Raw genomic sequence first — 27,194 nt, 5'->3', positions numbered from 1 at the left:
CAAACTTGAGACTAAGTTTTTCACCAACCATCGACTATTTTACAATTTGACAAAGAACGTTTGTTTGTGACTTTGTCAAAAGCATATGATGAAGTCAATTGTTAAAAACACACGCAAACATCTCACCACTTGAACAAGGATCGCCTGACATCTGGTACTGCCTGTCATTAATCAAGGTATGAGTGCATTTGGAAATCACTCGATCATTTCCGATCAGACAACATTTCGTTCGTTGAATATTGAGCAGTCTAGCGAAGTGATTCGTCATCGCATCGAAACTCCTTGAAGAGAATACTTCTCAAAACTGATAGATTAAATCTTGAATAATGCGATAAAGGCCGCCAAGGCCATCAAACTTGATGCTAATATTGGCGCGCAAACGCGTCAGAGAGGCTCCACGAGTCATTCATTTCAAAAAAATTCTTCGATGACCATGGTCGCCGACATCAGCTTCTTCGAGGCCAACGAGGCCTTCCACGCGGACAAGATGCGCAAGACCAATGCCGAACGCGACATGTCCGATGCCGGCCCTATGCACGACGAGTACCCCAACGACTGGGCCATTTTGGCTGACAAGGGGTACCAAGGGTTCCACCGTCGCATGCGTGCCATCACCCCGGCGAAACGGCCCCCTGGCGGCTTGCTCACTATGAGCGACATGGAGTACAACGAGAACATTGCTACCGACCGCGTGATCGTTGAGAACTACTTCGGTCGTTTGAAGACGCTGTGGGCGATCGTAAACGAGTCCTACACGTGGAAGCGAGAGAACTACGATTTCTACCTTCCAACTTGTGTTGCGTTGACTAATTGTCACATTCGTTTTTCTCCCTTGCGGGTCGACGACAGCCATGAACGCAACCGGTATTTGAACGCCCTCATGTCTTCGAGTGAAAAGAAGATAGCCAAGCGTGCCGTTGCAGTTAAAAAACATCGCGAGAAGCGCAAGTTGCGTTTGGGCACGTTTTTACCGAGTGGTGAAAATGCCTACTTCGATTCGGACACTGAATTTTACCCATGTGGTGACGGTAGTGGAATTTTTGAATAGAAAACGTTGGATCAACAACTTTTTACCAAGTCTTTCACACTTACCAAAGTGCTTTACGATATCACTTCACACAATGGAAACCACTTGGAGCGATAGGAAATGACTGCGTCAGTTACGAAATAGCCAATCACAATGTTTTATACGACACAATTTCGGAAGTCACTTCGTCAATTCCGAATGTGCTGTGCACTGTGTGAGTGACCCAATAATTGGTTGAGTGGTCTATTGGTTAACTTAATACTACTAGTAACGTAGAAAACCAATTTAAGGTGCTCGAACCATTTAATGGTGCACTTGAATCAGCCAATCAAATGTAGTCAAAATACTGGGAGATAACCTCCTTAATCTAATTAATACACGAAGTGAATTTTGGCGCCTGTCATGCACGACCGCGACCGCGATCGCGATATACACGCGTTGAGCTTGACAGAGCTGTTCAAGATGTGCTTGCTGGGCGAAACGGGAAGCCAGTGGCAGCGTTCTCTAAGATATCCTACAACCTCATGAAGTATGTGCACGCGACAAAGGCCGGCACCACCACGATACCAAAGCGCCGCGGGCCACGCCCTACCATGCCGACAAGCTGTGAAGAAGACCTGGTGTCTATTACAGTAGTTTTTGATATTCTTGCATCGCATTACTCATCAGGAATTATTGAATTGTGTAATTTACTCCAAGTTGTATTACTTTTTTTGCCATCGAATGCGACGCATCTATTTCAGCAGTGGATGTGGACAGCGATTCGTAAAGCCATTTTTGAGGAGATTGTGAATGACGGTAAAGTTTCAAATACTTTCATTGTCCACGTATGTATATATTTCTCACGAGGCCTATTACCGGTACTACTGTAGTCACCTGGTTGTGGATTCCTAAAATGTCGGACTCAAAAATGGTCACTGACAGTTACTCACAACTGTATGATTGCATTACCTGTCTGGATTTAATATTTAACTGCTGAAATTACATAACCTAACCACACAAAAAATATGCAAACGGGTATACAAACTTTAAGATAAGTGTGTGCACCAATAATTGGTTCTCACATTTTGAGTACATTTGCTTCGAAAATGGTATTTATGTATGTCAAATAGACCGTGAAACACAATTATTTGAATGTCCAATGAATCAACTCGCTTTGGCCTCATCCAGCACTTTTCGGAATGTGAATCTGATGCATCCATGCTGAGCTTCGTTCCTTCCACCGCAGCGTCTCGGAAAAAGTGTTCTTAAATTGGTTTTCTACGTTAACCAATAAATTGATTTGTTTTGAGTCTCAAGTGCGAACGAATCGAAAATATTTTGCCAACTCGTTCCTACCCCATTACTGTAGGCTCTTAGCACCAAGAACGTCATATTTTAATGTGTTGATCTTGTACTAAATGTACTGGAAGGGCAAGCAACGATCACGAAATGTTCAACTAACCGCAGAGGGGAGCACGACGTGGGAGAGAGAGGCCAAGAACTGGTCGAGGGAAATCGTCGCGTTGCCGTCGTGAAGTGTCTCTCGTTCGAGGGTGGTGCGAAGGCGCGCGACCAGCTGGGCGTTGAGGGTCTTGTGGGCACTGGCGATTTCCATAGCCGAGACCAGGACCGAACACTTGACTTCGCCGGCGCTGGCGCCATCGACGGACTGGAACAGGTCTTCGCCTTCAGATACGACTTCACCGTACAAGAGACACACGTCGATGGCGTGCCTGAACCTGGCGTACGACACACTGGAGATGGTGCTGGGAGCCAAGTATGTGACCAACTTTGCCTGGGGAGCGCAAGGAATGTCCTGGCAGAGCAAGTGCAGCAACTGTTGGAACGCATGCACGTCCACCCCGACTGGAGTCGCGTCGGTCATGGTGGTGGAAGGCTTCTTCAACGCATGATACGCCAAGACCAGCGTGTCCTCGAACGATGAATTCGAGATCGTTCCGCACGACTGGATGTAGAACGCACTCACTTCAATCGGCCCCAAGTCGCCGCACATCATTTGAAAGCTCCACATTGCATGTCAACATACGTGGAACTATGTGCATCTAGTCGACGTACTATTTGGCAAGGAACGTTAGCGGTTGCTCGGGGCGGTACTCGAGCACCAAGTTGACCGCGTCTTGCATGTAGCTGGTGGCTTTGGTCCGATCTACAAGGCTCTGTGAATGATGTACAGGACATTATCTCATGTAGCAGCTTCTCACTCAGGAACTCTTCAGGTGACAGCTTTTGGTAGTCCCTCGTCGTCACGTCTTTTGACGCCATCCCGATCTTCTTATCATAGGTCAACCAACCTTGCCGTTAGAGGAATAAATTATAACTGGTGTGTTAGGTACTGTTATAACAAACACAATTGCTAACAGTGTTTGTTATACATCCCACACTCTAGTGTACTTACTACTAAGAGTCTTTGTAACACATGAAACTTGTACGTAGCAAGTACACTCCCATACAGCACTCAAGCTAAAAAGTCGTGACATTGTTATAATCGTAATGCCACTATAACTTTTGTGTGTGTGTTTGAATTATTCGGATGTATTTTCCGGATACCATTTCTTTTACCCCCACCACACAAGCCTCGTTCCGTAGTTGGATATGGCAGAAGAGGCAGCGCGCGGCCGGCAATATGCCTACACGAACAACTCGAGTTTGGTCCTGCAGGCGGACCGAGATGACCGCCGCCGTCGAAAGGACGAACCAACCGGAGAAGTGGAATCTCTGGCGGGAAAGATCACATACCGTATGGGCGACCTCGCCCAGCGCGCGGACGCGCCCAAGTTGAAGTCGAGTTCCAAGAAGCGCAAGCAAGGAGACTCTGGCGAAGGAGAGGGCGGCGGCAATGTGTCGGTGAAGAAGCTCTTCATCGGGGGACACAAGAACATCTTGAAGCGCACCGAAGAATCGTTCAGTTACATTCCGTCGACCGACGTGAGTCGCGCGGCATACGAAGAGTTGCTCCAAGTGATGAAAAAGTACTTGGGCGATCAACCGTCCGAGATCATGGCGGATGCGGCGGAAGAGATCCTGCAGATCGTCAAGAACGACGACTACCGCGACGACGAAAAGTACCGCGAAACGACCAAGTTCCTCCAGGGTATGCCGTCCCACGAGTTCAGCCACGTGGTGGAGATGGCGAAACGCATGACAGATTTCCGCTCGAGTGTTCCAGACACCATTGAAGAAGGCCCCGAAGACGGCGGCGACGGCATGGACAAAGAGATGGGTGTCGCTGTCGTGTTTGAAGCCGACGACGAAGAAGAGGGCTCCGACAACGACGAAATTCACGACGAGAGCGACGACGACGACGACGTACGTTTAGGAACACCATCATCTGTCGTTGGCACTTGATGATCCCGTAAATGTCACATGTAGGGAGAAGAGCCGGTGCGCGAAGGCATGCGCGTGAACGACGGAACGATGGACGACGACGACGGCGTCGACGGCGGCCTCAACGTCCACGACATCGACGCATTTTGGTTGCAGCGACAACTAAGTAAATGGTACAAAGACGCCGAGGTGACGGACCGCCTATCGGAAGAAGTGCTGACGGTGCTGGGCGAACCGTCGGAGCTCGGCCATTGCGAGAACAAGCTCGTGCTGCTGCTCGACTACGACAAGTTCGAGTTCATCAAAGTCCTGTTGGTCAATCGCGCCAAGGTCGTGTATTGCACACGGCTCAAGCAAGCCCAGTCGGATGCAGAACGACTTGCGATCGAGGTATTGTCGTTTTACCCAAATATTTTTGGACTTTTGTGCTGATTCTTTGCCAAATCGATCGATATCGATTCTTTGTACATGAATTTTGTGTGTAAAGTGTTGTCCTGTGGTGATTGGTATCACACTAATAAAAGTCACACACACTAATTAAACGATGGTGATGGTTTCCGGCAATCTGATTGGCTCAATTCTTCTGCCGATATTCTTGTGTCCATTTAATTTGGTTGTGTCGATTTATCATTCTCCATATCGCTCCAGTTTAGAATATAAACACAAGCAATACGATTGCAGTGATTGCAGGCGTCATGTATTTGCTGAGGCTGTCCTGCTTGGGACGAGACTCACTTCTGAGGGTTCTTTGGTGTATATCTCCTTCTCTCACGTGAAATGTCCAAGGTGTGTGGTGACTGATATGCCTGGCGGAACGAAATCTACTACTCATATATTATGTGTTTTGTTTGTGTTTACAACGAATGATATTGTCCCTTTCCGCTAAAATGTGAAGTTTTGGGTAAATCCATCGATTGATGGTGTTTTTTGTACTGAATTTTGTATGGAAACATCGTTCCGTTGTCTCACTAATATCAGTCACACACGAATAATTCAATGTTAAATTGGTCGTAGAGTAGATTTGATTGGTTACTTATTCGTTTGTTCTGGGTTTTGATTGGTCGATCGATTGTGTGTGGATTTTCGGGCGGCTTATTATTGAGCAGCATTCCAATGTCGAATCGAATGGTCAATATTGAGTCGTCGTGGGGTTAAGATTGCATGATCGATTCGTGGAGATTCGTTTTGTACATAGCTTTCGGTTATTGTGCCTTCGAGTGAAATTTCGTGTGTGGTTTCTCGTTGGAATTTAAATCGATTTGATTGGCTACTTCAGATGAGCTCAAAATTATATAGCCAATCAAAACCTTCTAAATGAAATTCAACACCAATCAGATCGATTGTGGATCGGTTTGGTCGGCGCGATTCGATTGCACCCCTTCCCCAAATTTGTATCAAAACGACAATATTGGATGCTTTTACATTGCGCTAGAGTTGCATCTCGCAGTATTTGTGATTCAGCAAGAATATTTCGTTGGATGGTCCATGGCGTGATGAATATATATATATATATATATATTTGTAACGGTACGAGAGATCATTACAAGCCTGTGTTGTTCTTGTAGACGGAAATGCAAGACGACCCGGTTGGTCGCACAATTCTACAAACGCTGTCGCAGACCACGACGGCCGAAGGCTGGATGCAAGCGCGCATTGGAGCGTTGGAAACGGGCGCGAGGTCGGAAGCCAAGCAGCTCAAGCGCATGCAGCAGCAAGACGATGTCGCAGACGCAGACGCGTCATCGTCCGAAGTGTCGACCGCTCGGCCACTGCACAACGTAAACATTGAATCGCTCGTGTTTGCCGAAGGCAGTCACTTTATGAGCAACAAAGAGTGTGCGCTGCCCGAAGGCACGTGGCGCGCACAAAAGAAGGGGTACGATATTGTGGATTCGCTTGGTTTTGTTTAATGTTGAATCTGATTTGCTGAATATACTTGTCCTTTCTGTATGAGCCAATCAAATCCACTCAAAATTGGATTAGCCAATCGCGTCGATGATTCATGATTCGGCGGGGTCTGGAGATTTGTACCGAATATACCACAATATTATTGGCCATGGACTTCCCAAATACATTTGTGTGCTGACTCGCCACATGTATCAGTGATGGATTTAAATTTGTAAAAAGGTGTCGTGTGTGGTGATGGATATCATCGCACTACTTTGAAGCCATACACATACTAATTCGATGTGGATGGTGATTTCTGCAATATATTTGTCGGATGGGCTACAATATAAATCCATGGACCCAATTCCTTCATCTGTACTACATTTTTGGAAGTGTCGTCGATGCATGCATTCAGTCTTCATATCTCTCTAGTTTAAAGAATAAACCCACCACAAGACCCAATTTGTTTCCTGCAATGTGTGTGATCAAAATGTGTCGTGCTGTTTTGATAGATATGAAGAGTACCACGTCCCTGCGGTCAAGGCCAAACTGGCGGCCGCCGAAGAAAAGAAGCGCAAGAAGATCAGTTCGTTGCCGTCGTGGACACACGCTGCGTTTTCGAAAATGGAGTCGCTCAACCGCGTGCAGACCAAGATGTACCCCGCGGCGTTTGAATCGGGCGAGAACTTGCTGCTGTGTGCGCCGACGGGGGCCGGCAAGACCAACGTGGCGATGCTCACGATTTTGCACGAAATGGCCAAAGCGCAGCTCGAGGACGGGTCTATCGACCTCGAAAGCTTCAAAATCGTGTACGTGGCACCGATGAAGGCCCTGGTGCAGGAAGTCGTGAGCAACCTCACGCAGCGACTCACGGCAGCGTACGGCCTCCAAGTCCGCGAGTTGAGCGGGGATCAAAATCTGAGCCGCGACGAGCTGTTCAAGACCCAAATCATCGTTACGACCCCCGAAAAGTGGGACATTATCACGCGCAAATCAGGCGACGACCGCACGTACACCCAACTGGTTCGGTTGATGATCATTGACGAAATCCACTTGCTGCACGACACGCGTGGCCCAGTGTTGGAAGCGCTGGTGGCGAGGTACGTTGTTTGATCTATCACTTGGATTATTAGTTTTTGAAGGCCCCAGAAACGGCCACAATTTATTTTCCGTGGAGTGCTTGAATCAATCTTGAAGACACGCACAGTTGGCACTTGGGATTGGTTGTGCATATATGTAATTTACTTGTCCTTTCTGAACTAGCCGACAATCAAAACCCCTCTTCTAAAAGGTTGGAGTTTTAGTAGCCAAAAATCGCGTCGATTTGTGCTTACAACGAGTCGGCGGCGAGAGATTCGAGTTTTGATATGGTCTGGACATTTTTGAATCGACTCCACACATAATATATATATATAAGCGGCGCAGCTGTGAGAAGCTCGCCCTGCCGATAGAATTATAGCCGTCGTTGAAATTCGTTTTGTTGCTGTGTTCATCAATATATGTTGAAGGCTATGCTTGGTAATGACCACAACGTTTATGGTGTGTGTAAATATTGTGCATTTCACCCAATTCACCCATATTTGGACTTGTGAGTGATTTCGCCAAATAGCATTCGCTTGTACAAACTATAATATGCAAACATTAGTATATTTGTGGTTTTGCCCAATAATGCGGAACATTCAAAGTTTGGATTGGCAGAAATGCAACAGAAAAACGTAGTTGTTTGATTGGCTTAGGCGGTTCTTGAATCGATTCTTTGAAGACATTCGATTCTTCTGCTAAGGGCTCCAGTTTCGAAAATCGATTTGACAATATTGATTGTGGATTCGGAATATGTGCTTATTAATTTTTCGGCCGATTTTGACATGGATATATATATGTGTGTAGAACGATCCGACAAGTGGAAAGCACCCAGCAGATGGTGCGTCTCGTGGGGTTGTCGGCGACGCTGCCCAACTACGAAGACGTGGCGGCGTTTTTGCGTGTGAATCCGGAGAAGGGGTTGTTTTACTTTGATTCGAGCTACCGTCCCGTGCCGTTGCAACAGCAGTACATTGGTATCATGGAGAAAAAAGCAATGAAGCGCCACCAAATGATGAACGAGATCTGCTACGAAAAGGTGTTGGAACAAGCCAAGCACGACAACCAAGTGCTGATCTTTGTGCACTCGCGAAAAGAAACCGCCGCGACCGCCAAAGCCATTCGGGACTTGTGCGTCGAAAACGACACGTTGAGCGACTTGTTGAAGCCCAACTCGGCGTCGTCCGAGGTACTACCTACTAGCTACTCGTGTTGTGGACATGGATGCATTCCGATATATATATATACATATTGTCCTTTTACCCAAAATTTGGACTTTTGTGCTGATTTGCCAAAAATCCATCAAATATCGATTTATTGTTCTGAATTTTGGATGTAAAAACAAAAGGCCGGCGGAAATGCCCGTCACACTATTTGAAGTCACACACTAATTAACTGATGATTGGTTCAGCTGATGATTTCCTGGAATCTGATTGGCTAAATTCTTCTTTGTGTCGACCCATTCGGCATATCTCTTCCAGTTTTGAATAAACACAACAATATGCATGTGTTTTCATGTGGTGCTGTGGGAATTGGTTTGTTTAAAGTTGGTTGGATAAACCGCCCTACATCATTGCAGGACCTGCGAAATATGATAATTATGAAGTCCAAGTGGTTTCTCTGCGATGCATTGCAACATACATTGAGCCTGCTCGCCAATCATAATGCAACGTTCATCTTCTTTTTAGCCAATCCTAGTGTTTTGCTCGATTTGTTGGCAGACACGAGAATGTGAGAGGTTGTTTTACCTTTTACGAGATCTTTCGTTGTATTATAATCTGAAGCAACATGTCGTTTCGTTTATAAAACCAAAACTCACTTTCTCCTTAAAACATATCGATTGACATGCAGGTGTAGATTTTGCAAACCGAAGCTACGACAAACGTTCAGAACGATGCGTTGAAGGAGATCCTCCCGTTTGGGTTTGGGGTCCACCACGCCGGCATGAAGCGCGAAGACCGGTCGCTCGTGGAAGCTTTGTTTGCCGACGGCCACGTCCGTGTGCTGTGCTGTACGTCCACGTTAGCTTGGGGGGTCAACTTGCCTGCGCACACGGTGATCATTAAGGGCACGCAAATGTACTCTGCGGAAAAGTCCGACTGGGTCGAGCTGAGTGCCCTTGACATTTTGCAAATGCTGGGTCGTGCTGGGCGTATCCAGTACGATACGCAGGGCGAAGGCATCATCCTCACCCAGCACGCGCAGCTCAAGTACTACCTCAGCCTCATGAACCAGCAACTGCCCGTGGAAAGCCAGATGATGTCGCGTCTAGCCGACCAAATGAATGCCGAGATTGTGCTCGGGACGGTGCAAAACTTGGCCCAAGCTGCCACGTGGCTGGGCTACTCGTACCTGTATGTGCGTATGCTCCGTGCGCCGGCGCTGTACGGCGTGTCGGTGGAAGAAGCGCAGAACGACCCGACGCTGTTTCAGCGGCGAATCGACTTGTGCCACGCCGCCGCTACGATCTTGGCCAAGCACAACTTGATCAAGTACGAGCGCAAGACGGGTCATTTTCAAGTCACGTCGCTCGGCAAGGTATGACAAGTACCTAATCGATTGGGGCCGACGTGCCACGGTGGTATATAGACTAGATTGTATTCAATGACTTTATCATGTTCATCGTACGAATTGGTCGACATGTTCCGATTCCATGTGGCCTTTTTCTTGCTTGTGTCGTCGATACATGGTCCTATTTTGAATGAAACCAACACTATTCATTACGACCACGTATTTTTCATCTTGTCCATTTATCCATACTTTTGTGCTGAATCGCCAAACCTATCGATATCGATTCTTGTGCTGAATTTTGTATATAAAGATGTGTCCTGTGGTGATGAGTATCACACGAATTGAATTCACACACTAATTTGATTTTGTTGATGAAGGTTTCCTGCAATCTGATTGGCTACATCCTTCTGCCGATATTTTTGTGTACATTGATTTGGTTGTGTCGATTCATGATTCTCCATGTCGCTGCAGTTTGGAATAAACACAAGCAATACCTGGAGACGTATTGTCTGCACTACTGACCATGTACTGGACCTTATAGTTTTACAATAACAAGTCATTTAGTAATTACTTTTGCATTATCTTTAGCTGGTTTTATTTCTCATTGTTCTTTATTTATTTTTTTAAGCTTAATATTTTTAACTTTTATTATTTTAATTTCTATATTTTTTTAAAATTTATTTAAAAGATTTAAACTACGTTTAGGTGGCGTCGCATTACTACATTGCGCACGACTCGATGAGCACGTACAACGAGTACTTGAAGCCGCACATGTCGGACATTGAGTTGTTTCGGCTGTTTTCGCTGTCGCAAGAGTTCAAGTACGTAATGGTGCGGTCGGAAGAGCGCTTGGAGCTGGAAAAACTGCTCGAGCGCGTGCCAATTCCAGTCAAAGAAGCGCTCAACGTGAACGTCCGCGCCAGCAACAGCGGCAGCGCCAAGGTCAACGTATTACTCCAGGCGTACATCAGTCGTTTGAGCCTCAACGGATTTGCGCTGCTAGCCGACATGGTGCACATCCACCAATCGGCCGCGCGTATCTGGCGCGCGCTGTTTGAGATTTGCTTGCATCGAGGGTGGGCTGCGTTGGCGGAAAAGGTGCTGACGATCTGTAAGATGGTGGACCACCGCATGTGGCTAAGCCACACGCCGCTGCGCCAGTTTCCGGCACTGTCGGACGCCACGTGTCGCAAACTAGAAAAGAAGGACATTCCGTTTGAACGGTACTTTGACCTGTCGATGGCCGACTTGGGTCAGTTGATTGGCGTGCCGAAAATGGGCAAGGAACTGTACACGTTGCTGCATCAGTTTCCCAAAGTGGATGTGTCGGCCGCCGTGCAGCCGATCACGCGCAGCTTGCTCAAGGTGGACCTGAGCTTCACGCCGGACTTTCAAATGCAAAGCCCTAGCGAAGGCTTTTGGGTGCTCGTGACCGACGTGGACGGCGACGCGCTCATCCATCACGAGTATTTGATGCTCCAGAAGCGATATGCCAAGGAAGAAACGTACTTGAGCTTTACGATCCCGCTGTTTGAACCGCTCGCGCCACTCTACTACCTCCGCGTGCTCTCGGACAAGTGGCTACACTGCGAAACCACGCTCCCAATCTCGTTTCAGGACCTGATTCTGCCCACCAAGAACGCCCCACCCACCGAGTTGCTCGATCTGCAGCCGCTGTCGGTCAAGGCGGTCCTGGCTAAAGCGGTCGTCCTCGCCGGTCTCAAAGACACGTCCATGGTGGCCAAGCTCGTGGACGGATCGTTGGCGCGTGGACCCCGTGGCTGGCGTTTCCAAACGTTCAACCCGATCCAAACCCAGGCGTTGCCCAAGTTGATGGAGAACCCCTCAACGTCCAACGTGCTCGTGTGTGCCGCCCCCGGCAGTGGCAAGGGCGTGCTGGCTGACGTGGCGCTCTTGACGTTGTGTCTGCAGCATTTTGACGCACTCGAAGACGTGTTTTGCGTGTATGTGGCTCCGAAACCGTCGCTCATCGCGGCGCAACATGCGAATTGGGCGGCGAAATTTGGCCCCGACAGCGTGTTTGGGCTGGACGTTGTGCGGCTCACGGGCGACGCCACGGCGGACGTCAAGGCGATTCAAACGGCGCAAGTGGTAGTGGCCACGCCGGAACAGTGGGATGTGCTTAGTCGCCGGTGGAAGAAGCGTGCACGCATTCAACACGTGCAGTTGTTTGTGTTGGACCAGTTGCAGTTTGTCGGCGGCGGCGAATACGGTACAGTCAGTGGTTCTATATCAAGGGATAGAGGATGGGGATTGTAACGATTATTATTATGATATGTCGTAGGACCGACGATTGAGATCATTGCGTCTCGCATGCGATTCATTTCAAGCCAAGTCAAGTCGCCGATTCGCATTTTAGGCCTGAGCAATTCGTTGGCAAATGCCAAGGTATGGGGTTTTCTTTCTTTGATAAATTGAGCTTTTCAGGTCAAATTTGCCTATTTGGGGGATTGATGAAATCGCCATGAAATCGAGCAAACGAGTATGATTGGCTACAAAGAATGAAAGTTGCAATTTGATTGGCTAAAAAGATTGATTGATGCACTGCAGTCATAAAGATCCCTCTTCAACTTTGTTTTATATGAAATTTCAAAGGTCCGGCGATTGTTCAGCGGTTTATTCAACCAACCACCAGAGGAGGAAATTTTGAATACTGATAGGCGATTTCACTTGTGAAATCGATTTGCTTTTGACCAATCCAACCAACAGTTTCGTTTTTGAATGTTATGTGATGGGTTAAAATGTTCGCAGTTTTATTGTGTTTTCGAGTGAAATGTCGTGTTGTGGCGTGGTTTCTCGTTGGAATTCAAATCGATTTGATTCGCTACCTCACATGAGCTCAAAATTATTAGCCAATCAAAACCTTCTCAATGAAATTCAAGCTTCTCAATGAAATTGAACCAATCCGATCGATTGTGGATCGATTTGGTTGGCGCGATTCGATTGCACCCGCTTCCCAAATTTGTATCAAATCGACAATACGCATGTCCCCCTTTTAGTTTTCATCATAGTATCTGTGGATGGGTTGTAGTTGACATGGTGGTGATGGCATTTTCATTGTTGGTAATAATAGGATGTCGGCGACTGGCTCGGGGCAGACGTGTGCTTGAACTTTCACCCGAACAACCGGCCACTGCCACTGGAAATCCGAGTGCAAGGCTTCGACATCAACCACTTTGCGTCGCGCATGCTCGCGATGGCCAAGCCAGTGTACAACACGGTGTGCCACCAAGCGCCCGACAAGCAGCCCGTGATTGTCTTTTGTCCGTCAAGCAAGCAAACGCAACTGTCGGCCATCGATCTCATCACGTTTGCGCTGGCGGAAAACACCCCCCAAAAGTTTGTCTTGAACGAATCGCTGCAAGTGGCGCTACCCCACGACGACGACGAGGCGCTGGCCCACACGCTGTCGGCGGGCGTCGGGTACGTGACTGAATCGATGCGCCGGGCGAACCGCGAGTACGTGCTGGACCTGTTTACGTCCAACAAGATCCAAATCCTGCTGCTGCCCCATACGTTGGCGTGGGAGTTACAAGTCAAAGCGTACTTGGTTGTGATCATGGGAACGCAGTCGTACGATGGCAAAGAGCACAGGTATATATATATATATATATATTGTCGATTGACCCAAACTTTGGACTGTTGTGTGTGCTGATTCGCGGAATCATGTATACCAATCGATGCTTTGTACAGAGTTTTGTATGTACAATGAATGGTATCTTGTGGTGATTGTAATTTCACACGATTAAAAGTCTCATACGCTGATTTTTTTATGGTGATGATGCTGGTTGCTGCAATCGATTGATTGACTCGGTTCTTTCTACCGATTCTTGTGTACATGTATTTCGTCGTGTCGATGATTTTTCATTGCTATGTCGCTCCCGTTTAGAAGAAACAAAACAATATGTCCCTGACTGTGTGATTTGCATTATATATATATATATATATATACTAATCCAATACATGACAGATATGTGGATTATCCGTTGGCCGACATCCACCACATGACGTCGTTTGCAAACCGACCGTTGGTGGACCACAACTCCAAAGTATCGGTACTGTGCCATTCGTCTAAAAAGCGGTGCGTAATCGTTATCGATCATAATCATCTCTATCTATATATATACTATCTGCTGTGTAACTATATATCTACATATAATAACATATACGCCTCGTTTCGTGGTGACCAGGTTTTATACGAAAACGTTGTACGACCCTCTGCCGGTGGAATCTCAATTGGAGTACTTTTTGAGCGACCACATCAACGCGGAGATTGTGACGAAAACGATCGAGTCCAAGCAGGACGCCGTCGACTACCTCACGTGGACGCTCATGTATCGGCGGCTGCTCAAGAACCCCAACTACTACCAAATGCACGGCAGTACCAACGTCCACTTGAGCGACCACTTGAGCGACCTTGTGGAGCGCACCGTAACCAGTTTGAGCGACTCGCGATGCATTGCCGTGACAGACGACTTGGAGCTGAGTCCGATGAATTTGGGCATGATTGCTGCGTTCTACTACATCCGGTACACCACGATCGAGTTGTTTGCGTGCAGTGTCACTGCGACGTCCAAATTAAAGGTACGCGAATCCACAATCGAGGGAGACCTTGCTTTTGTCTTCTTGACATGGCATATAAATATTGTCCTTTTACCCAAAATTTGGACCTTTGTGCTGATTCGCCAAATCCATCGATCGATTAAGAGCGTCCTATATCACACTAATTCGATGTTGGATTGATCGAAGGGTTGACTTGATTGGCCACATGATTCATGTTCTTGGATTTGATTGGTCGATCTTTGATTCCCTTCCGATTTGGTGATTCTGCTCATTCGATTGAGCACCAACCAAACACTCCAATTACGAATCGACTTGACAATATATATATATATATATATATATATATATATCGATGGATTGTGATGGATATATATATGTGTGTGTTTTTTAGGCATTGCTCGACATTTTGGCCGCGTCGTCTGAATTTGACACGCTGTCGGTTCGTTTTGGCGAAGACCGCGTGCTGGAGAAGCTGGCCAAGCACTTGCTGTGGCCCGTGGCGCCTCCATACACGGCAATCCACGTCAAGGTGCATGTGCTGCTGCAGATCCACTTTAGTCGGCAGCACGACCGCCTATCGCCATACTTGAAGCAAGACTTGAACGCGATTCTGCAGACCTGCGGCCGGCTCCTGCATGCGCTGGTGGACGTGATCTCGTCCAATGGGTGGCTGAAACCAGCGTTGGCGACCATGGACTTGAGCCAGATGGTCACGCAAGGCGTGGGTCTGAACGCGTCGCCGCTGCTCCAAATTCCGCACTTTACCCCAAGCGTAGTCGACTCGATCAAAGCCCACAACTCGACTTGTGACAACGACCAAGACGTGATTGACACGCCGCTGGACCTGCTCAGCGTCGACGACAGCGTCCGCACGAAACTGCTGACGTTTTCTCCTTCCAAGATGGCGGACATTGCGGCGTTTTGCAATTCGTACCCGGATGTGTCGATTGAAATTCAAGTGGACAACCCGGACGACATTGCCGCGGGCGACGTCGTGTCTGTGCAGGTAACGACGATAGATCTATGGTCGATTTGATACAAATTTGGGGAGGGGGTGCAATCGAATCGCGCCGACTAAACCGATCCACAATCGATCTGATTGGTTGAATTTCATTCAGACGGTTTTGATTGGCTATATAATTTTGAGCTCATCTGAAGTAGCCAATCAAATCGATTTAAATTCCAACGAGAAACTTTGACTCGAAAGCACAATATATATGTCAACTTTTTTTATGCCAAATGTTTGCGGATTCGCCAAGTCGATGTATCGTTCGATTGTTTTTGATACTGACTTTTGTATGTAAGAAGATAGTCTTGTGGTGATTGTAGTAACAATCAATTGCATTATGATCAAAGACACACACTGAGTCTAGTGTTTTGAGTTGGGTGTTGTAGTCGGGATGATTCACTGGCTCTATACGTCTACCGATTTTTGTGGAATTCATTATTTCAGTTGTGTCGATTCATTGTCCATGTTTCGCTGTAGTTTCGAAGAAACGATATATATATATATATTTCCTAGCAGATATCGAAATGTTTATGTTGTTTTCATGATGGAGTTGTGGGTTTTGACCACATCTACATACTTACGTATCTACCTACCTGTAGATCAAAATCGACCGCGAAGGCGGCGACGACGACGATGAAGCCAAGGACGACTGGGGTGTAGTGATTTCGAAGCACAACCCCGTGGAAAAGGTCGAAAATTGGTGGGTTGTGATTGGAGACCCGGCGACCAACACGCTCTTGAGTATCAAGCGCATTCCGGTGCAAAAGCAGGCGTCGCTCTCGCTCGACTTTGCCGCGCCTAGTGGCGCCGCGGGCACGTACAACTACACGGTGTACCTGATTTGCGACTCGTACATGGGCGCCGACTTGGAAAACGAACTGACGATCCACGTGCACGAAGGCCGAGACACGGACGATGACAAGGACGAATAACCATAATGTATATCTCTCTGCCTGTATATTGCCAGTGATATTTACCATTGTGACACGAATAACCATAATGTATATCTCTCTGCCTGTATATTGCCAGTGATATTTACCATTGTGCCACACTGGTACCGCTTTTCAATGTGATTGAGCAAACCGAGGAAGTAAACAGTCGGTGAGCTTTGGTGCTCATTGCATGTGGGTTGTAAAAGTCCGACGGACCAAGTTATATACTATTAATGCTATTATATTAATATCAAGTTATTCTGGTACGTAGTAATAGATACTTTTAGCAAGTACTTCGAAGTATTAGATTAACCTGTAGATCATGCGCAGGTGTAAAATATGCTAACATATGCTCGTTGATGGCAATATATACAAGTCGAACCATCTATCGTTCGACTAGTATTGAAAGGATGCTGCTGCTGTTAGTTATTCTGGATATCGATCATACTGTGTCGCCGAAAGGGTGGCCACTTGCTCCCGCAAGACGGAGATTTCTATTCCCTGCTCATGGCATTCGCTTTGCAACTCTTGTAGGCGCAGCGACTTGCTACAAAGTACACCAGTAAACTCCTAAATACTAGGACTACGTAGTGTATGACTAGGAGTATAGATGCACGAACGTACCAGTGAAACTTGATCGTGTCCAGCTCGTGCTTTAAGCATTCAGCCACGTCTTGAGCATGTTTCTTCTACCACAATCCAATTATGCATTGACTGTTTCGGTTGGCTTGGTTGTATGTGAAGTATGATCAGTACCTGGACGAGCAGCGTGCGCAAAATGTGGTGCTTCACATCTCTCCTCTTGGTGTGATCCCAAAACGCCACCACCACATCTTCAAACTAGTAGAGCAGCCAACCCTTACTCGACGTACGTTGTCACACATTGAGGCGAACGATCATAGAGATCGACCCTCTTCGTACGTCGTTTTCCCGCTGCTTGAGTTTGCGTTGCAATTGATGGTTCATACCCTTGACTTGGTGAATCACGTCGCTCTAGATTGTCCAGAAGGACCATCGTCAGAGTTTTGTAGCCGTTTTCAGGAGACGCTTGTACCTGTCGACGTAGTTCAGCCTTCAAAGCCATCGTTTCGGCTTTTAACGTGTCGATCACGTGGTCTTTCTCCATAGTATTTCCACACGATTCCATGAACACAATCAACCAAAATCACACAATAATGTGCAGGGGGTTGTTCGTCTCGGTCTTTAACAAGACTGCCGCCGCCACTAAATGCGTTTATAATTAGATAAAGTTTGTACTGACGAAACCGTCCCAACCAGGCTTCCGAAATAATATAATATATTTATTGCGACTATCTAAAATGACGACACCTCTGGCAATAGATTGCACTATTTAATAGATAATACATTATTATTTCCAAATGCAATATATCAATAATTGTCAATTGCATTGTACGTACTTGGGACTCCCAACTACAATAATCGACAACGCATGCAAATCTCCGGTGGTTCTGTACCTGTCGTCCCCCCTCCATGTATGATCAACTGGATCCTCATCCACTTTGCTTGTAAACAACAGTAGTAGTAGTAGTAGTCATTTTATTCAACGTTCAAAAGTCTATTATTATGTCAATCTCAACTCTCGAAATCCGTGCCTGTAGAGGTAGGCCCATGTCACACTACACGTACGAGATGTACTTGCTTTGGCGGCCGTGGACGTACTCCAACACGCGGTGGACTCCGGCCAAGGACGACAGCACGCCCGACCAGATCGTAAACACAAACTCCAAGTGGGGCGGTACTAGCAGCGCATAGTTGAACACGAGCCCAAAGAGGCCGGGGGAGAGCCCGTCGGTTGTGGACACGAGCGCCGCCGCGGCCGCCGCGATGGACGCGATAAGGCACGCATGGAGCAGCTGCATTCGAAGTGCAAACCAGTGCGCCAACACTTGGTGCGCGTAGCTAGCTCGATGGTGCGCGTCGACGTGGGTCTGGTGCAGACGGTGGAACCGCCGGACTTGCTTGAGTCCGAACGCCCGAATCACGACCGCCCCCGCGACCGATTGATGGACGAACGCCACATGCGGTGCCCGCGTGGCGTTGGCCAGGCTTTCCACCTCTTGCGCCGGTCGGGCAAAATGCGAGCCAAAGTACATGTACAGCCCCCCCCATAAGATCAGCGCGATGCCCGACCATCGTAGACACACGATACACGCCCCGAGGCAGAAGACTGAAATGAACACGTTGGCCACGAACCCGCCCAAAGAAAATGGCAGCCGCGTGTCCACCGTGGCCATGTCGGCGTTGTACACGCCGAGGATTCGACTGACTCGGTCTGGCGACAGGTCGGCGAGCGGGGCATTCACTACTGTGTTGGTCATGCCGTTGAACAGCACGTTGGACGCGCGCATGCCTACATAGATATTCATATATACATATATTGTCAACTCGATAGCCGTCGGCAGAATCGAAGTAGCCAATCAAATTAGTGAGTCCAAAAGAAAACAATCGATAGATTTGGCGAATCAGCCCAATGGTCAACAATTCCGGGGTAATTGGACAACCAATCATACCTGCACAAGAGGTCAAGAGCGTCCGCACGACTACCATGACCGTGCCAACCCCCGCCAAGACAACGTACACGTTCATGTTCCAGTTGGAATACGCCATGACCATGGCCTCTGTCACAACGATCGTGTCATCGTGGAGGAGGACTTTGGTCACGTTCGACACATTCCGGTGCGTCGACAGCACGATGGTGCCGTTGGTAAACATCGAGTTGTTGCTCCACAGATGGAGCGAAGACGTCGTACACCAGTGACTGAGCCAGAGGTCGCTGCCCAGCTGCAGCACCTGCCACATACACTGTACGAGCACAACCACCACCACGAGACACACACCCGCCGCACGGAGGTACCCTCGGATCGCATCCTTGACAAACGTGTGCTCGGTGGAGTCGTCGGGGAACGCTGGCCCTTGAAACTGCAACACAAAGAGTATGTGACAATGGAAAACGACCAATCTGCGACACTGGGATGATGTCAGTACCTCGTCCATGACGAACCGCGGCGGTTCTTCTTGAAGCATGCCGTACGGAGACCGAAGCGACGGCGAAACGAGTGACTCGTACGAGGAAAGGGAGAGGTGACCAAGCCTCGTTGGCACTTCTGGTTCCATCACATGCGCTTCTTCTTCCCAAAATCGCTTGCGACCTACCCATGTATAATATATAGATATATCCATGTGTTTAGCATAGTAGGTGTATATATTATATATATAGTGGAAGACTTTATAAATATACTACGTCGTAGAAGTCTATATATATATATAGATGTGATGTCGATATGAAAACGTATATGTACACATGAAAGTCAATTTATATTTAGATAGTAGACATGTGAAGAGAATTAAATCTCAATATGTCGTCTATAAAACATATACTACGTAATATACTGCACATGAAAGTCCTATATATATATATATACATAGATGTGAAGACGATATATATATGTATATATATAAAAATTATAGATCGATAGGTGTAAAGACAAATAGATACCAAAAAAATCAAATATATCGTATTTAAAACATATATGCATGAAAGTCCATATATATATATATCTATATAGACACCAAGACAATATATATAGTCTATGTATAGATAGACAATAGATGTGAAGACGGACAAATAGATCTCAATATATATCGACTGTATGTGTACATCATCGTTCGACGTACTCGGCAAGGCAGCAATCAAGTTGTTTGCAGCTAATTTAGCCTTGGTCTTGTTGATCACGAGGTCGTTTTGTCCCACGTCAAAGCGCTTGTCAATGTAATTGGACTGGATGATATTGGTATCTTCCGACACCAGCACGACTGTTTTGAGGCGAAGCAGGCCGAGAATGCACGATTGAAACAGACTGTCGGGGATGGGCATGTCCAAAACGTAAATGTCCGCGTCATTGTAGGCGGCGCGCGCGAGGCAGACGCGACTTTTGTCAGCTTTCGACAGCGGATTCGACATGACTAGAGTGCGATCGCCGTACGGAAACCCATCTTCCAACACGCGCAGCCCACAAGCTTCCATGACAAGATTGTACTTTGATCGTTCATAGGGCTTGCCTACATAAAACACATACCAATTATAGCATCACACAGCCGCCCCCTTTGTCATACGTATGCAAAACACACTCAACTGCTGCGAGTAGGATAGTAATAGTATTACTAGTAGTAATACTAGATTAAGGAGAAGTGATGGGGGGGTTGGTTTGTACCAAAGAGAATGTTGTCTCGAATAGACAGCACAGGCTGCAGCCAAGGGTCCTCGGAGCAGTACGCGACGCGCCCGCCCACAAACACGCTTCCCTCGTACTTTTCCAACTCGCCCAAGATGACATTGCACAGCGACGTCTTGCCGCTCTTGTCGTCGCCATGCAGAATCACGAGCTCCCCACGTTTCACTTGGAGGTTCAATCCTCGAAACATAGGCTTGTCTGCATCCCACCCAAACGACCCTGGATAAATAAATAGGTGCTTTGTGTCATATTTTCATATATATATATTTATATACACGACAAGAGCAATGGACTTTCGAATCAATGTGGGGTCGACTTTATGAGGAGGGGTACACAAAAATTAATATCTAACATGAGACAACATTTGGTTTGCGATAATGCACCAGTGTATGTATGTATATATACAGTACTGTATATTGTGAAATCGCTATAAACTTCCGAAATTCTAATCAATATTGAATCACGCTGGAGTTCTGATTGGTTGAATATACTTGTCCTTTCTTTAAGAGCCAATCAAATACACTCAACAGTGGATTAGCCAATTGCGTCGATTCGTGATTCTATTCGTATCGAATCCACAATATATATATTGTTCATACTTGTACGATCCAAGCAAGCATGTCCATCAAGTAGGTACGTTATACCATTGCACACAAGATAAGGGGGGTATATATATGCCATGTACAGGGTAGTTCCAATATATCGTACCGTCTTCGATGGCAATATCCACGTTATGGGTTGCATATGCTTCATACTGATTGGCCGACAATTGGTTGGGCGAGAGCACGATATTCGGGTCTTTTTCCGTCAAGTTCATAAACTCCCGCAGCCGACGGAGCCCCACGAGGGCCTATAAATTCACTCCATCAACAACCACCACCACTATAATCATTCATCTTATCAAAATATATATTATCCAAATCGATTTTCGAAACTGGAGCCCTCAGCAGAAGCATCGAATGCCTTTATAGAAAATGGATTAAAAGAACTGCCTAAACCAATCCAATCACGTCGTGTCGAATTTCTGCCAATCCAAACATTTGATTCCCACATATATATTGTCAAATCGATTCGAAACTGGAGCCCACAGCAGAATTGAAAGTTTTACGAGAATCGATTAACGAACAGCCTGAACCAATCAAATCACGCCATGTCGATTTTCTGCCAATCCAAACGTTTGTCCCCTCTGCATCCATATATATATACATACTAATCGTTGTATAGTATAGTGTGTACAAGATTAAATAGGATCAAATAGATTCGAAAGCTATATGTCGAAATGACTCTCAAGTCCAAATTTGGGTGAAATGCACAATACTTCTACTAATATTTGTATCGTATGGTTTGTACAAGTAAGTTTACATAGAATCAAATGCATTCAAATGCTATTTGGCGAAATGACTCACACAAGTCCAAATTTGGGTGAAATACACAATATATATATATATACACACGAGATCATTTCCTCCTTCAGCTCATGTGTCTCGTACCTGCATGAAATGCGCGGTAATTTGGGGCAGGCCAATGAGGGGTGCTCGTAGCGATCGAAACAGCGCGAGGGACGTAAACACTTTGGTGGCGGTAATGGGCTGGCGCAGCACGAGCGTGTAAAACGCCAGCGACGCCGCGGTCACGAGGATCGGCGCCGAGTACAAGATAGCCGTGACGACCGCCGATAAGCTGAATGCGCCGCACAGCGCCCCGATCTCCTGGGATCGAATCGTGTGAATCTCGGGCAGCAGCTCTTGGCGGTCCGCGACGTTGTCGAGTTTGCGATCCGCGATGACGCCCAACGCAGCCTTGAGCGCTTTCATGCGCTTGGCTTTAAGCTGCATGAGCGTCCGCCACAAGTTGCGTTGGAGGTGCGCAAGTCCGCTGTTCAACACGAGCGTAACAACGATGACGGCCGCGCCCACAAAAGCCGCCGTGTCCAACAGCATGAACAACAGGTACAGCACCAGTCCCAACTGCATTGGAATGATCCACAGCTGATGGATGTAGTAGGAAAAGCTCACGATCCACATCATGTCGCTCGAAAACAAGCTCGAGATGTCGGCTTTGGCATCGCGGCGAGACTTGGCATCGAGGGTCAATGCCTTTTGAAACACGAGTTGCTGTAACGACGACGTGAACCGGTGCGCGATCACTTCGCTCTGGAACGTCGTGTGGGAGCTCACGATCGCTTGAACGACCTTCACGCCCAAGAGTGACCCAATGTACACCATAGCGCGGTCCATGTCGAACGGTTGAGGCGATTCCACGAGCTCCAGTACCTGTTGCAACACGACCGGGCCGTACAATGCGCCGGCCACAATCAGCACCTGCAGCACGCCAAGGAAGAGGAACCGCCACCCAAAGATCGACAGGTACGACGTGACGATGGACCGTGTCTGTCGAAAGCTCGGGTCAAACTTGGCGGCCACTTGCTTGGCTGTGCTAGCAGGAGGCAACGCCCACAGGTCCTCACTCGTGAGCCCATCCGGTGTGTTGGCTTTGGCCAAGAGCGGGTTGGCCCAGAAGCAAAAGATGTTCGAGAACACTCCTGCATGCACCGATGGGTTGGTCGCCTTCTCGTCGGGTGATCCACTCACGGTCTGGTACCTGCCCATGCTTGTCATGGGTCCAAAGGGCAAATGCCGTCAGTATCCGGATAGGGATATCACACTCATACAAAGGCCAAGTTCGATAGACAATCCGGATAAAGGAATGGTCATCACCAGATTCGAACGGGCACCTACACTACTGTAATTGGACCAAATTTACAGCTAACAGTTCTAACCTTATAATAACGTTAAACTTATTAGTACTTCGAAGTACTCCGGAGTAATATTAATAGTAACGTTAGTAGTATTGTACTAGTACTTCGTATCTCGTTGGAGATACAGACGTCAAGATACAATACCTCGAAGTACTGTACGTACAGTAGTACAGTAGTAGTACTTCGAAGTAGTTACCGGTATTGTGAACGCGATACATTGGCGCTGGGAGTTACTCCCGTTTCAATATCGCAGGTCTAATTTTACATTATTATCGTCGTGGTTTGGGTGTTGTTGGTTCTCGAGTGGAAATAGCATGGAATGCTGCGATGCAGACGACGCCCGCCAAGAAGTTGACGACACGGCAACTCGCATGCACAAGCTCGTGATCCGGACCCTTCCCAAGGGGTGCAACCCCATGCCAGTGTCGTCGACGGACCGCCCGCCGTCGCGCAGTGGCCCCATGGCACCACCAACGTATGAAGACGACAACCCATTTGACGACATCACCGACGAAAAGCTGGTACGTTGCCTGCGCTCTCTCAAACACGACGATACGGTGATCAACCTACATATGTATCTTGTAGCGCCAAATCAGTGGCAAACAGGATCTGAATCGAGTTACGTACCTGCAGCTGACTGTGGACACGCACAAGCAGTCGGTGGAAGCGCTAGGCGAACTCTTGCCGTCGCTGTCACAACTCCGATTGCATCAAAGCGTGCTGCACAGCTTCCGTGACTTGGGCACATCCCTGCATGGCCTTCAGATTCTGTGGCTCATGAGTAGCGGGGTGAAGGACCTCGACGGGATTGGGGCGCTCACGGGGTTGCGGGAATTGTACCTCCAGTTTAACGACATTGTGGACGTGAGTCCGTTGAGCCTCCACGACGAATTGCACATCCTCGGTACAAATGGCCCAGTTGGTTGGGTTGGTTGTGTGCTTGTTGAGCAGTTGATTGATTGGAACTTTGCTTTGTGTGTGTGGGAGTAGATTTGCAAGGCAACCGAGTGCAAGATATTGTCCAGATCGAGCAACTGGGTACGTTTTTTCTTTCATGTGACAGAGTTAAAATGTCAACCTGACGACGATGACCCATGTACGGTATATAGGCATGTGCGTGCAGTTAACGGTGCTCAACTTGGCAGCCAACCCCGTCGCTGCCATTCCTAACTACCGTCCGATTGCGTGCAGTTACATTCCTCAGTTGCAAACACTCGACACTGCACCAGTCGCCCCCTGCGACAGGGTGGAGGTACGACCCATCTTGCAATGATATATGTCGACTTATTCCGTGCCCATATTGTAAACACCACACGAAGGTGACGCCAGCGATGATTGACCACGCCCTGAGCTACTACTACACCTCCCACCCACCCGTCGGTTCCCAGCGCTGTGACAAGGTTGGATGTGTTTCCCTAGTTTCATCGTGTTTGAGTGCAAAACCATAAGATATCTGACATACTCGTAGGCGACGGACGATACTGTCACACCCCTTTGCGACTCTACATCCCCCAGTGTCACGTCCTCGTTCGAACAGCTCTTGGTATTATGGCAGCCCCATACTATTCTTCATCGTCGTCGGCTGATATTCAGAGGGCTCATACTGGGTGTGCCAGGACACGGCAGCAGCAAAGGGGACGAAAGACCATCACTCGAGCGCCTTAACCCATGGAACAGACGTCGTGTTTGCCGGGAATGTCACGAGCGCACTTCGACGGCGTAGCCACGAGCACTCTTTCCACGTCGATGGCGACGACAGTATTCTTCGTCCGGTGACGCCGGCGTCGGCTTTTCCCCCGCGTCCGTCCACGCCCGTCCGTCGTGAATCCATTACGGATACGCTAGATCGCGCATCCGAGCTCGACCTAAGCAGCTGTCGTCGACTCAGCTCCAAGTCCCGAGACTCCATCCTCCACGAGCTTAAAGCGTGGAAAATGGAGAATACTGTGGCCACCATGACAAACAATCACCACCATAGTGGCAACGACGACATAGCTCCAAAGTCCGAAGCACCACACACGACAACATTGCGACCCTCCACGACTTCGTCGTCCCACGTCCGCGCCACGGCTGTCAAGGAAGCGTTTGGGGACGGAAATAAACAACACGACTGCCTTTCAAAACAAACCCGGAAAAAGCACAGGACCACGACACGCGGTGTGAGTGGAAGACACCAAGCCACAAATCCAGTGGATATTCTCGTGTTGGATGACATGCCAGAGGAAGAGTCGCCTACTCAACGGTAGATATATATATATATATATGTTGAGGAAAGATATTTGGGGCGCTAGTGAACGTATATATATATATATATATATATCCAAGTCTACATATATATATAAAAGGGTAATATAGGTCCTTTTTCCCCAAATTTTAGACTTGCGGGCTGATTCGCCAAATCTATCTATCGATCGAGTCTTTGTACTGAATTTTGTATGTAAAACTACGTTCTCCTGTGGTGATGATTGTAATCACACGAATTTAAGGCATACACTGATATTATATGTTCTATCAATTCCTCTGTTCATTTGGTTGTGTCGATTCATTTTCCATGTCACTCCAGTTTAGAATATATACGACATTATATACATTCAACAATATATATATTCTTCTTGACGGGGATTGTGTTGTTGGGATAGGCAATGGAATGTGGACTTGGAATACTTGTCTCCACGCATTGGCATCGTTGCCAAGGTCACACCGAGGCAGTTCATGCAATCCCACGACGCCGACGACAGCTCCAGCGATAGCGATGACACTAGCGTCCGGTAAATAGAGTGTACATCCATAATTTATATATATATTATATGAACGCCTCATACCAATCACATACTATCTTTGAATATCTTGATTTGGATACCATATTTTCCAATATATATCTTGTTTTCAATACAATATCTATCTATACCATAATATTATTCTTACACGGAACCACTTCGACCTACAATACCTATATGGGTTTTTCATTTGGTAGCCCCAAGAAACCAACGTCGGGGCTGTTCAACGTGGGCGACAGCTTGAACGCGATCGAAGAGTGGACGGAGCGCATCACGCGGTCCGAGAAGGAGGAAGGGGCCCCGCTTGCGGTGGCGCCGGTGCAGGAGAGGTGCCGCACGTCCAAACAGCACCACCATCAGACCCCCCACCAGCAGCAGAATCTGTCCACGTCATCTCACAAACCATCGCATTCATCCAGCAAAGGAGGACGGGGAAGTGTCGAAGAAGCATCCAATTCGACTTCTCGAGGTCCAAACGTAGCCAGAACTGGCGGTCCTGCCGTGTTGATGATAAAACGTGAGGAACTACCAGTCGACTTCTCCAGTTCAAGGTCCAACCACGTCGCAGAGACGAATACATACCGCGGATTGGCTGACGACGACCTCGTCCTGGTGTTGCAAGGCAAGGACAAGCGATATGCGAGCCAGTTGAAGACCAAGGACAGCTTTCGGTCGTTCTTCCAAGGCATTGCCGCTCAGCATTTAGAAACGTTGCTGCGTCGGGCATATGGAGACAATACCGACAAGGCCCACCGACGGATGCAGTTGATGGAAGGATGGATGGCTGTCGCGTAATATAATTCATCATCGTACCCACCCATACTTTGTTTGATGCGAATCATCACAAGGTGCTTGCTGCTTTCTTCAGTTCGTGGCCTACCGAATTTTGTGTGTGGTGCTGTAAAAAAAATTAAATTATATATATATACATATATATTTTATAAAAATCAAAATGTTTTTTTTCTACTCCAATTTCCCAATTTTGGTGGGCTGAACAATGAACTGTCCAACAATCGCTGGACCGGGGGAATATGATTTATATGTACTGT

At 47.5% G+C, this 27,194-nt stretch overlaps 6 protein-coding genes across 7 annotated transcripts in view; 3 read left to right on the top strand and 3 right to left on the bottom strand.

The window, feature by feature from the left end:
* Nucleotides 1-1,048, top strand: part of H257_11863 (hypothetical protein) — a gene marked incomplete at its 3' end in the record, with an annotated part of 2,896 nt that extends 1,848 nt beyond the window's left edge. Inside the window, exon 7 of the mRNA XM_009838926.1 lies at nucleotides 338-1,048. Coding sequence (XP_009837228.1) covers nucleotides 338-1,048 — 711 coding nt within the window. The remainder of the gene's footprint in view (nucleotides 1-337) is intronic.
* A 1,331-nt stretch (nucleotides 1,049-2,379) lies between these two features.
* Nucleotides 2,380-3,325, bottom strand: H257_11862 (hypothetical protein). The gene is made up of 3 exons (XM_009838925.1): nucleotides 3,232-3,325; nucleotides 3,086-3,176; nucleotides 2,380-3,033 (listed from the first exon to the last, which is right to left on the bottom strand). Exons 1-3 carry the CDS (start codon nucleotides 3,290-3,292, stop codon nucleotides 2,463-2,465), a joined length of 723 nt encoding a protein of 240 aa, XP_009837227.1. The 5' UTR covers nucleotides 3,293-3,325; the 3' UTR covers nucleotides 2,380-2,462.
* A 272-nt stretch (nucleotides 3,326-3,597) lies between these two features.
* H257_11861 (hypothetical protein) lies at nucleotides 3,598-16,433 on the top strand. Its single transcript, XM_009838924.1, has 13 exons — nucleotides 3,598-4,336; nucleotides 4,400-4,744; nucleotides 5,920-6,230; nucleotides 6,754-7,341; nucleotides 8,129-8,510; nucleotides 9,179-9,859; nucleotides 10,538-12,065; nucleotides 12,138-12,241; nucleotides 12,927-13,447; nucleotides 13,824-13,934; nucleotides 14,044-14,437; nucleotides 14,808-15,422; nucleotides 16,025-16,433. Exons 1-13 carry the CDS (start codon nucleotides 3,623-3,625, stop codon nucleotides 16,355-16,357), a joined length of 6,627 nt encoding a protein of 2,208 aa, XP_009837226.1. The 5' UTR covers nucleotides 3,598-3,622; the 3' UTR covers nucleotides 16,358-16,433.
* A 249-nt stretch (nucleotides 16,434-16,682) lies between these two features.
* On the bottom strand, nucleotides 16,683-17,598 carry H257_11860. 2 transcript variants are annotated; one of them, XM_009838923.1, is made up of 5 exons: nucleotides 17,412-17,598; nucleotides 17,279-17,350; nucleotides 17,114-17,197; nucleotides 16,982-17,046; nucleotides 16,683-16,904 (listed from the first exon to the last, which is right to left on the bottom strand). In XM_009838923.1, exons 1-5 carry the CDS (start codon nucleotides 17,502-17,504, stop codon nucleotides 16,784-16,786), a joined length of 435 nt encoding a protein of 144 aa, XP_009837225.1. In that variant the 5' UTR covers nucleotides 17,505-17,598; the 3' UTR covers nucleotides 16,683-16,783. The 2 variants fall into 2 exon arrangements, with proteins under 2 accessions (XP_009837225.1, XP_009837224.1); XM_009838922.1 differs by having other exon boundaries at nucleotides 16,982-17,043.
* A 300-nt stretch (nucleotides 17,599-17,898) lies between these two features.
* Nucleotides 17,899-23,230, bottom strand: H257_11859 (hypothetical protein; the record flags this gene model as incomplete). The annotated part of the gene is made up of 7 exons (XM_009838921.1): nucleotides 17,899-18,728; nucleotides 18,889-19,297; nucleotides 19,364-19,527; nucleotides 20,054-20,437; nucleotides 20,590-20,829; nucleotides 21,319-21,460; nucleotides 22,101-23,230. Coding segments are annotated over 7 exons (3,203 nt in total), but the record flags the coding sequence as incomplete, so codon positions are not given.
* A 414-nt stretch (nucleotides 23,231-23,644) lies between these two features.
* Nucleotides 23,645-26,984, top strand: H257_11858 (hypothetical protein). Its single transcript, XM_009838920.1, has 9 exons — nucleotides 23,645-23,889; nucleotides 23,954-24,272; nucleotides 24,359-24,406; nucleotides 24,478-24,620; nucleotides 24,688-24,768; nucleotides 24,837-24,911; nucleotides 24,985-25,610; nucleotides 26,008-26,136; nucleotides 26,343-26,984. The coding sequence occupies exons 1-9, from the start codon at nucleotides 23,683-23,685 to the stop codon at nucleotides 26,938-26,940; spliced, it is 2,226 nt and encodes a 741-aa protein (XP_009837222.1). The 5' UTR covers nucleotides 23,645-23,682; the 3' UTR covers nucleotides 26,941-26,984.
* The last annotated feature ends 210 nt before the right edge of the window (nucleotides 26,985-27,194 follow it).

This window comes from Aphanomyces astaci, assembly GCF_000520075.1.
Source record: "Aphanomyces astaci strain APO3 unplaced genomic scaffold supercont1.36, whole genome shotgun sequence".
NCBI classification, from domain to species: Eukaryota; Oomycota; class Saprolegniomycetes; order Saprolegniales; family Verrucalvaceae; genus Aphanomyces; species Aphanomyces astaci.
The sequence above is the reverse complement of the archived record's forward strand: the minus strand, read 5'-3'. Positions and strand labels throughout refer to the sequence as shown.

Bases quoted from the DNA above. Each gene is read 5' to 3' on its own strand.
- H257_11860 (XM_009838923.1), bottom strand. From the start codon at position 17,504: ATGGAATCGTGTGGAAATACTATGGAGAAAGACCACGTGATCGACACG. The intron at 17,047-17,113 runs GTACTGATCATA...GGATTGTGGTAG, and splicing joins TGCGCACGCTGCTCGTCCAG to AAGAAACATGCTCAAGACGT. The intron at 16,905-16,981 runs GTACGTTCGTGC...TGTACTTTGTAG, and splicing joins GACACGATCAAGTTTCACTG to CAAGTCGCTGCGCCTACAAG.
- H257_11858 (XM_009838920.1), top strand. From the start codon at position 23,683: ATGGAATGCTGCGATGCAGACGACGCCCGCCAAGAAGTTGACGACACG. The intron at 23,890-23,953 runs GTACGTTGCCTG...TGTATCTTGTAG, and splicing joins ACATCACCGACGAAAAGCTG to CGCCAAATCAGTGGCAAACA. The intron at 24,769-24,836 runs GTTGGATGTGTT...ACATACTCGTAG, and splicing joins GTTCCCAGCGCTGTGACAAG to GCGACGGACGATACTGTCAC.
- H257_11861 (XM_009838924.1), top strand. From the start codon at position 3,623: ATGGCAGAAGAGGCAGCGCGCGGCCGGCAATATGCCTACACGAACAAC. The intron at 6,231-6,753 runs GTACGATATTGT...CTGTTTTGATAG, and splicing joins TGGCGCGCACAAAAGAAGGG to ATATGAAGAGTACCACGTCC. The intron at 12,066-12,137 runs GTACAGTCAGTG...GATATGTCGTAG, and splicing joins TGTCGGCGGCGGCGAATACG to GACCGACGATTGAGATCATT.
- H257_11862 (XM_009838925.1), bottom strand. From the start codon at position 3,292: ATGGCGTCAAAAGACGTGACGACGAGGGACTACCAAAAGCTGTCACCT. The intron at 3,177-3,231 runs GTGAGAAGCTGC...AGAGCCTTGTAG, and splicing joins GTCACCTGAAGAGTTCCTGA to ATCGGACCAAAGCCACCAGC. The intron at 3,034-3,085 runs GTACGTCGACTA...TGCAATGTGGAG, and splicing joins CTAACGTTCCTTGCCAAATA to CTTTCAAATGATGTGCGGCG.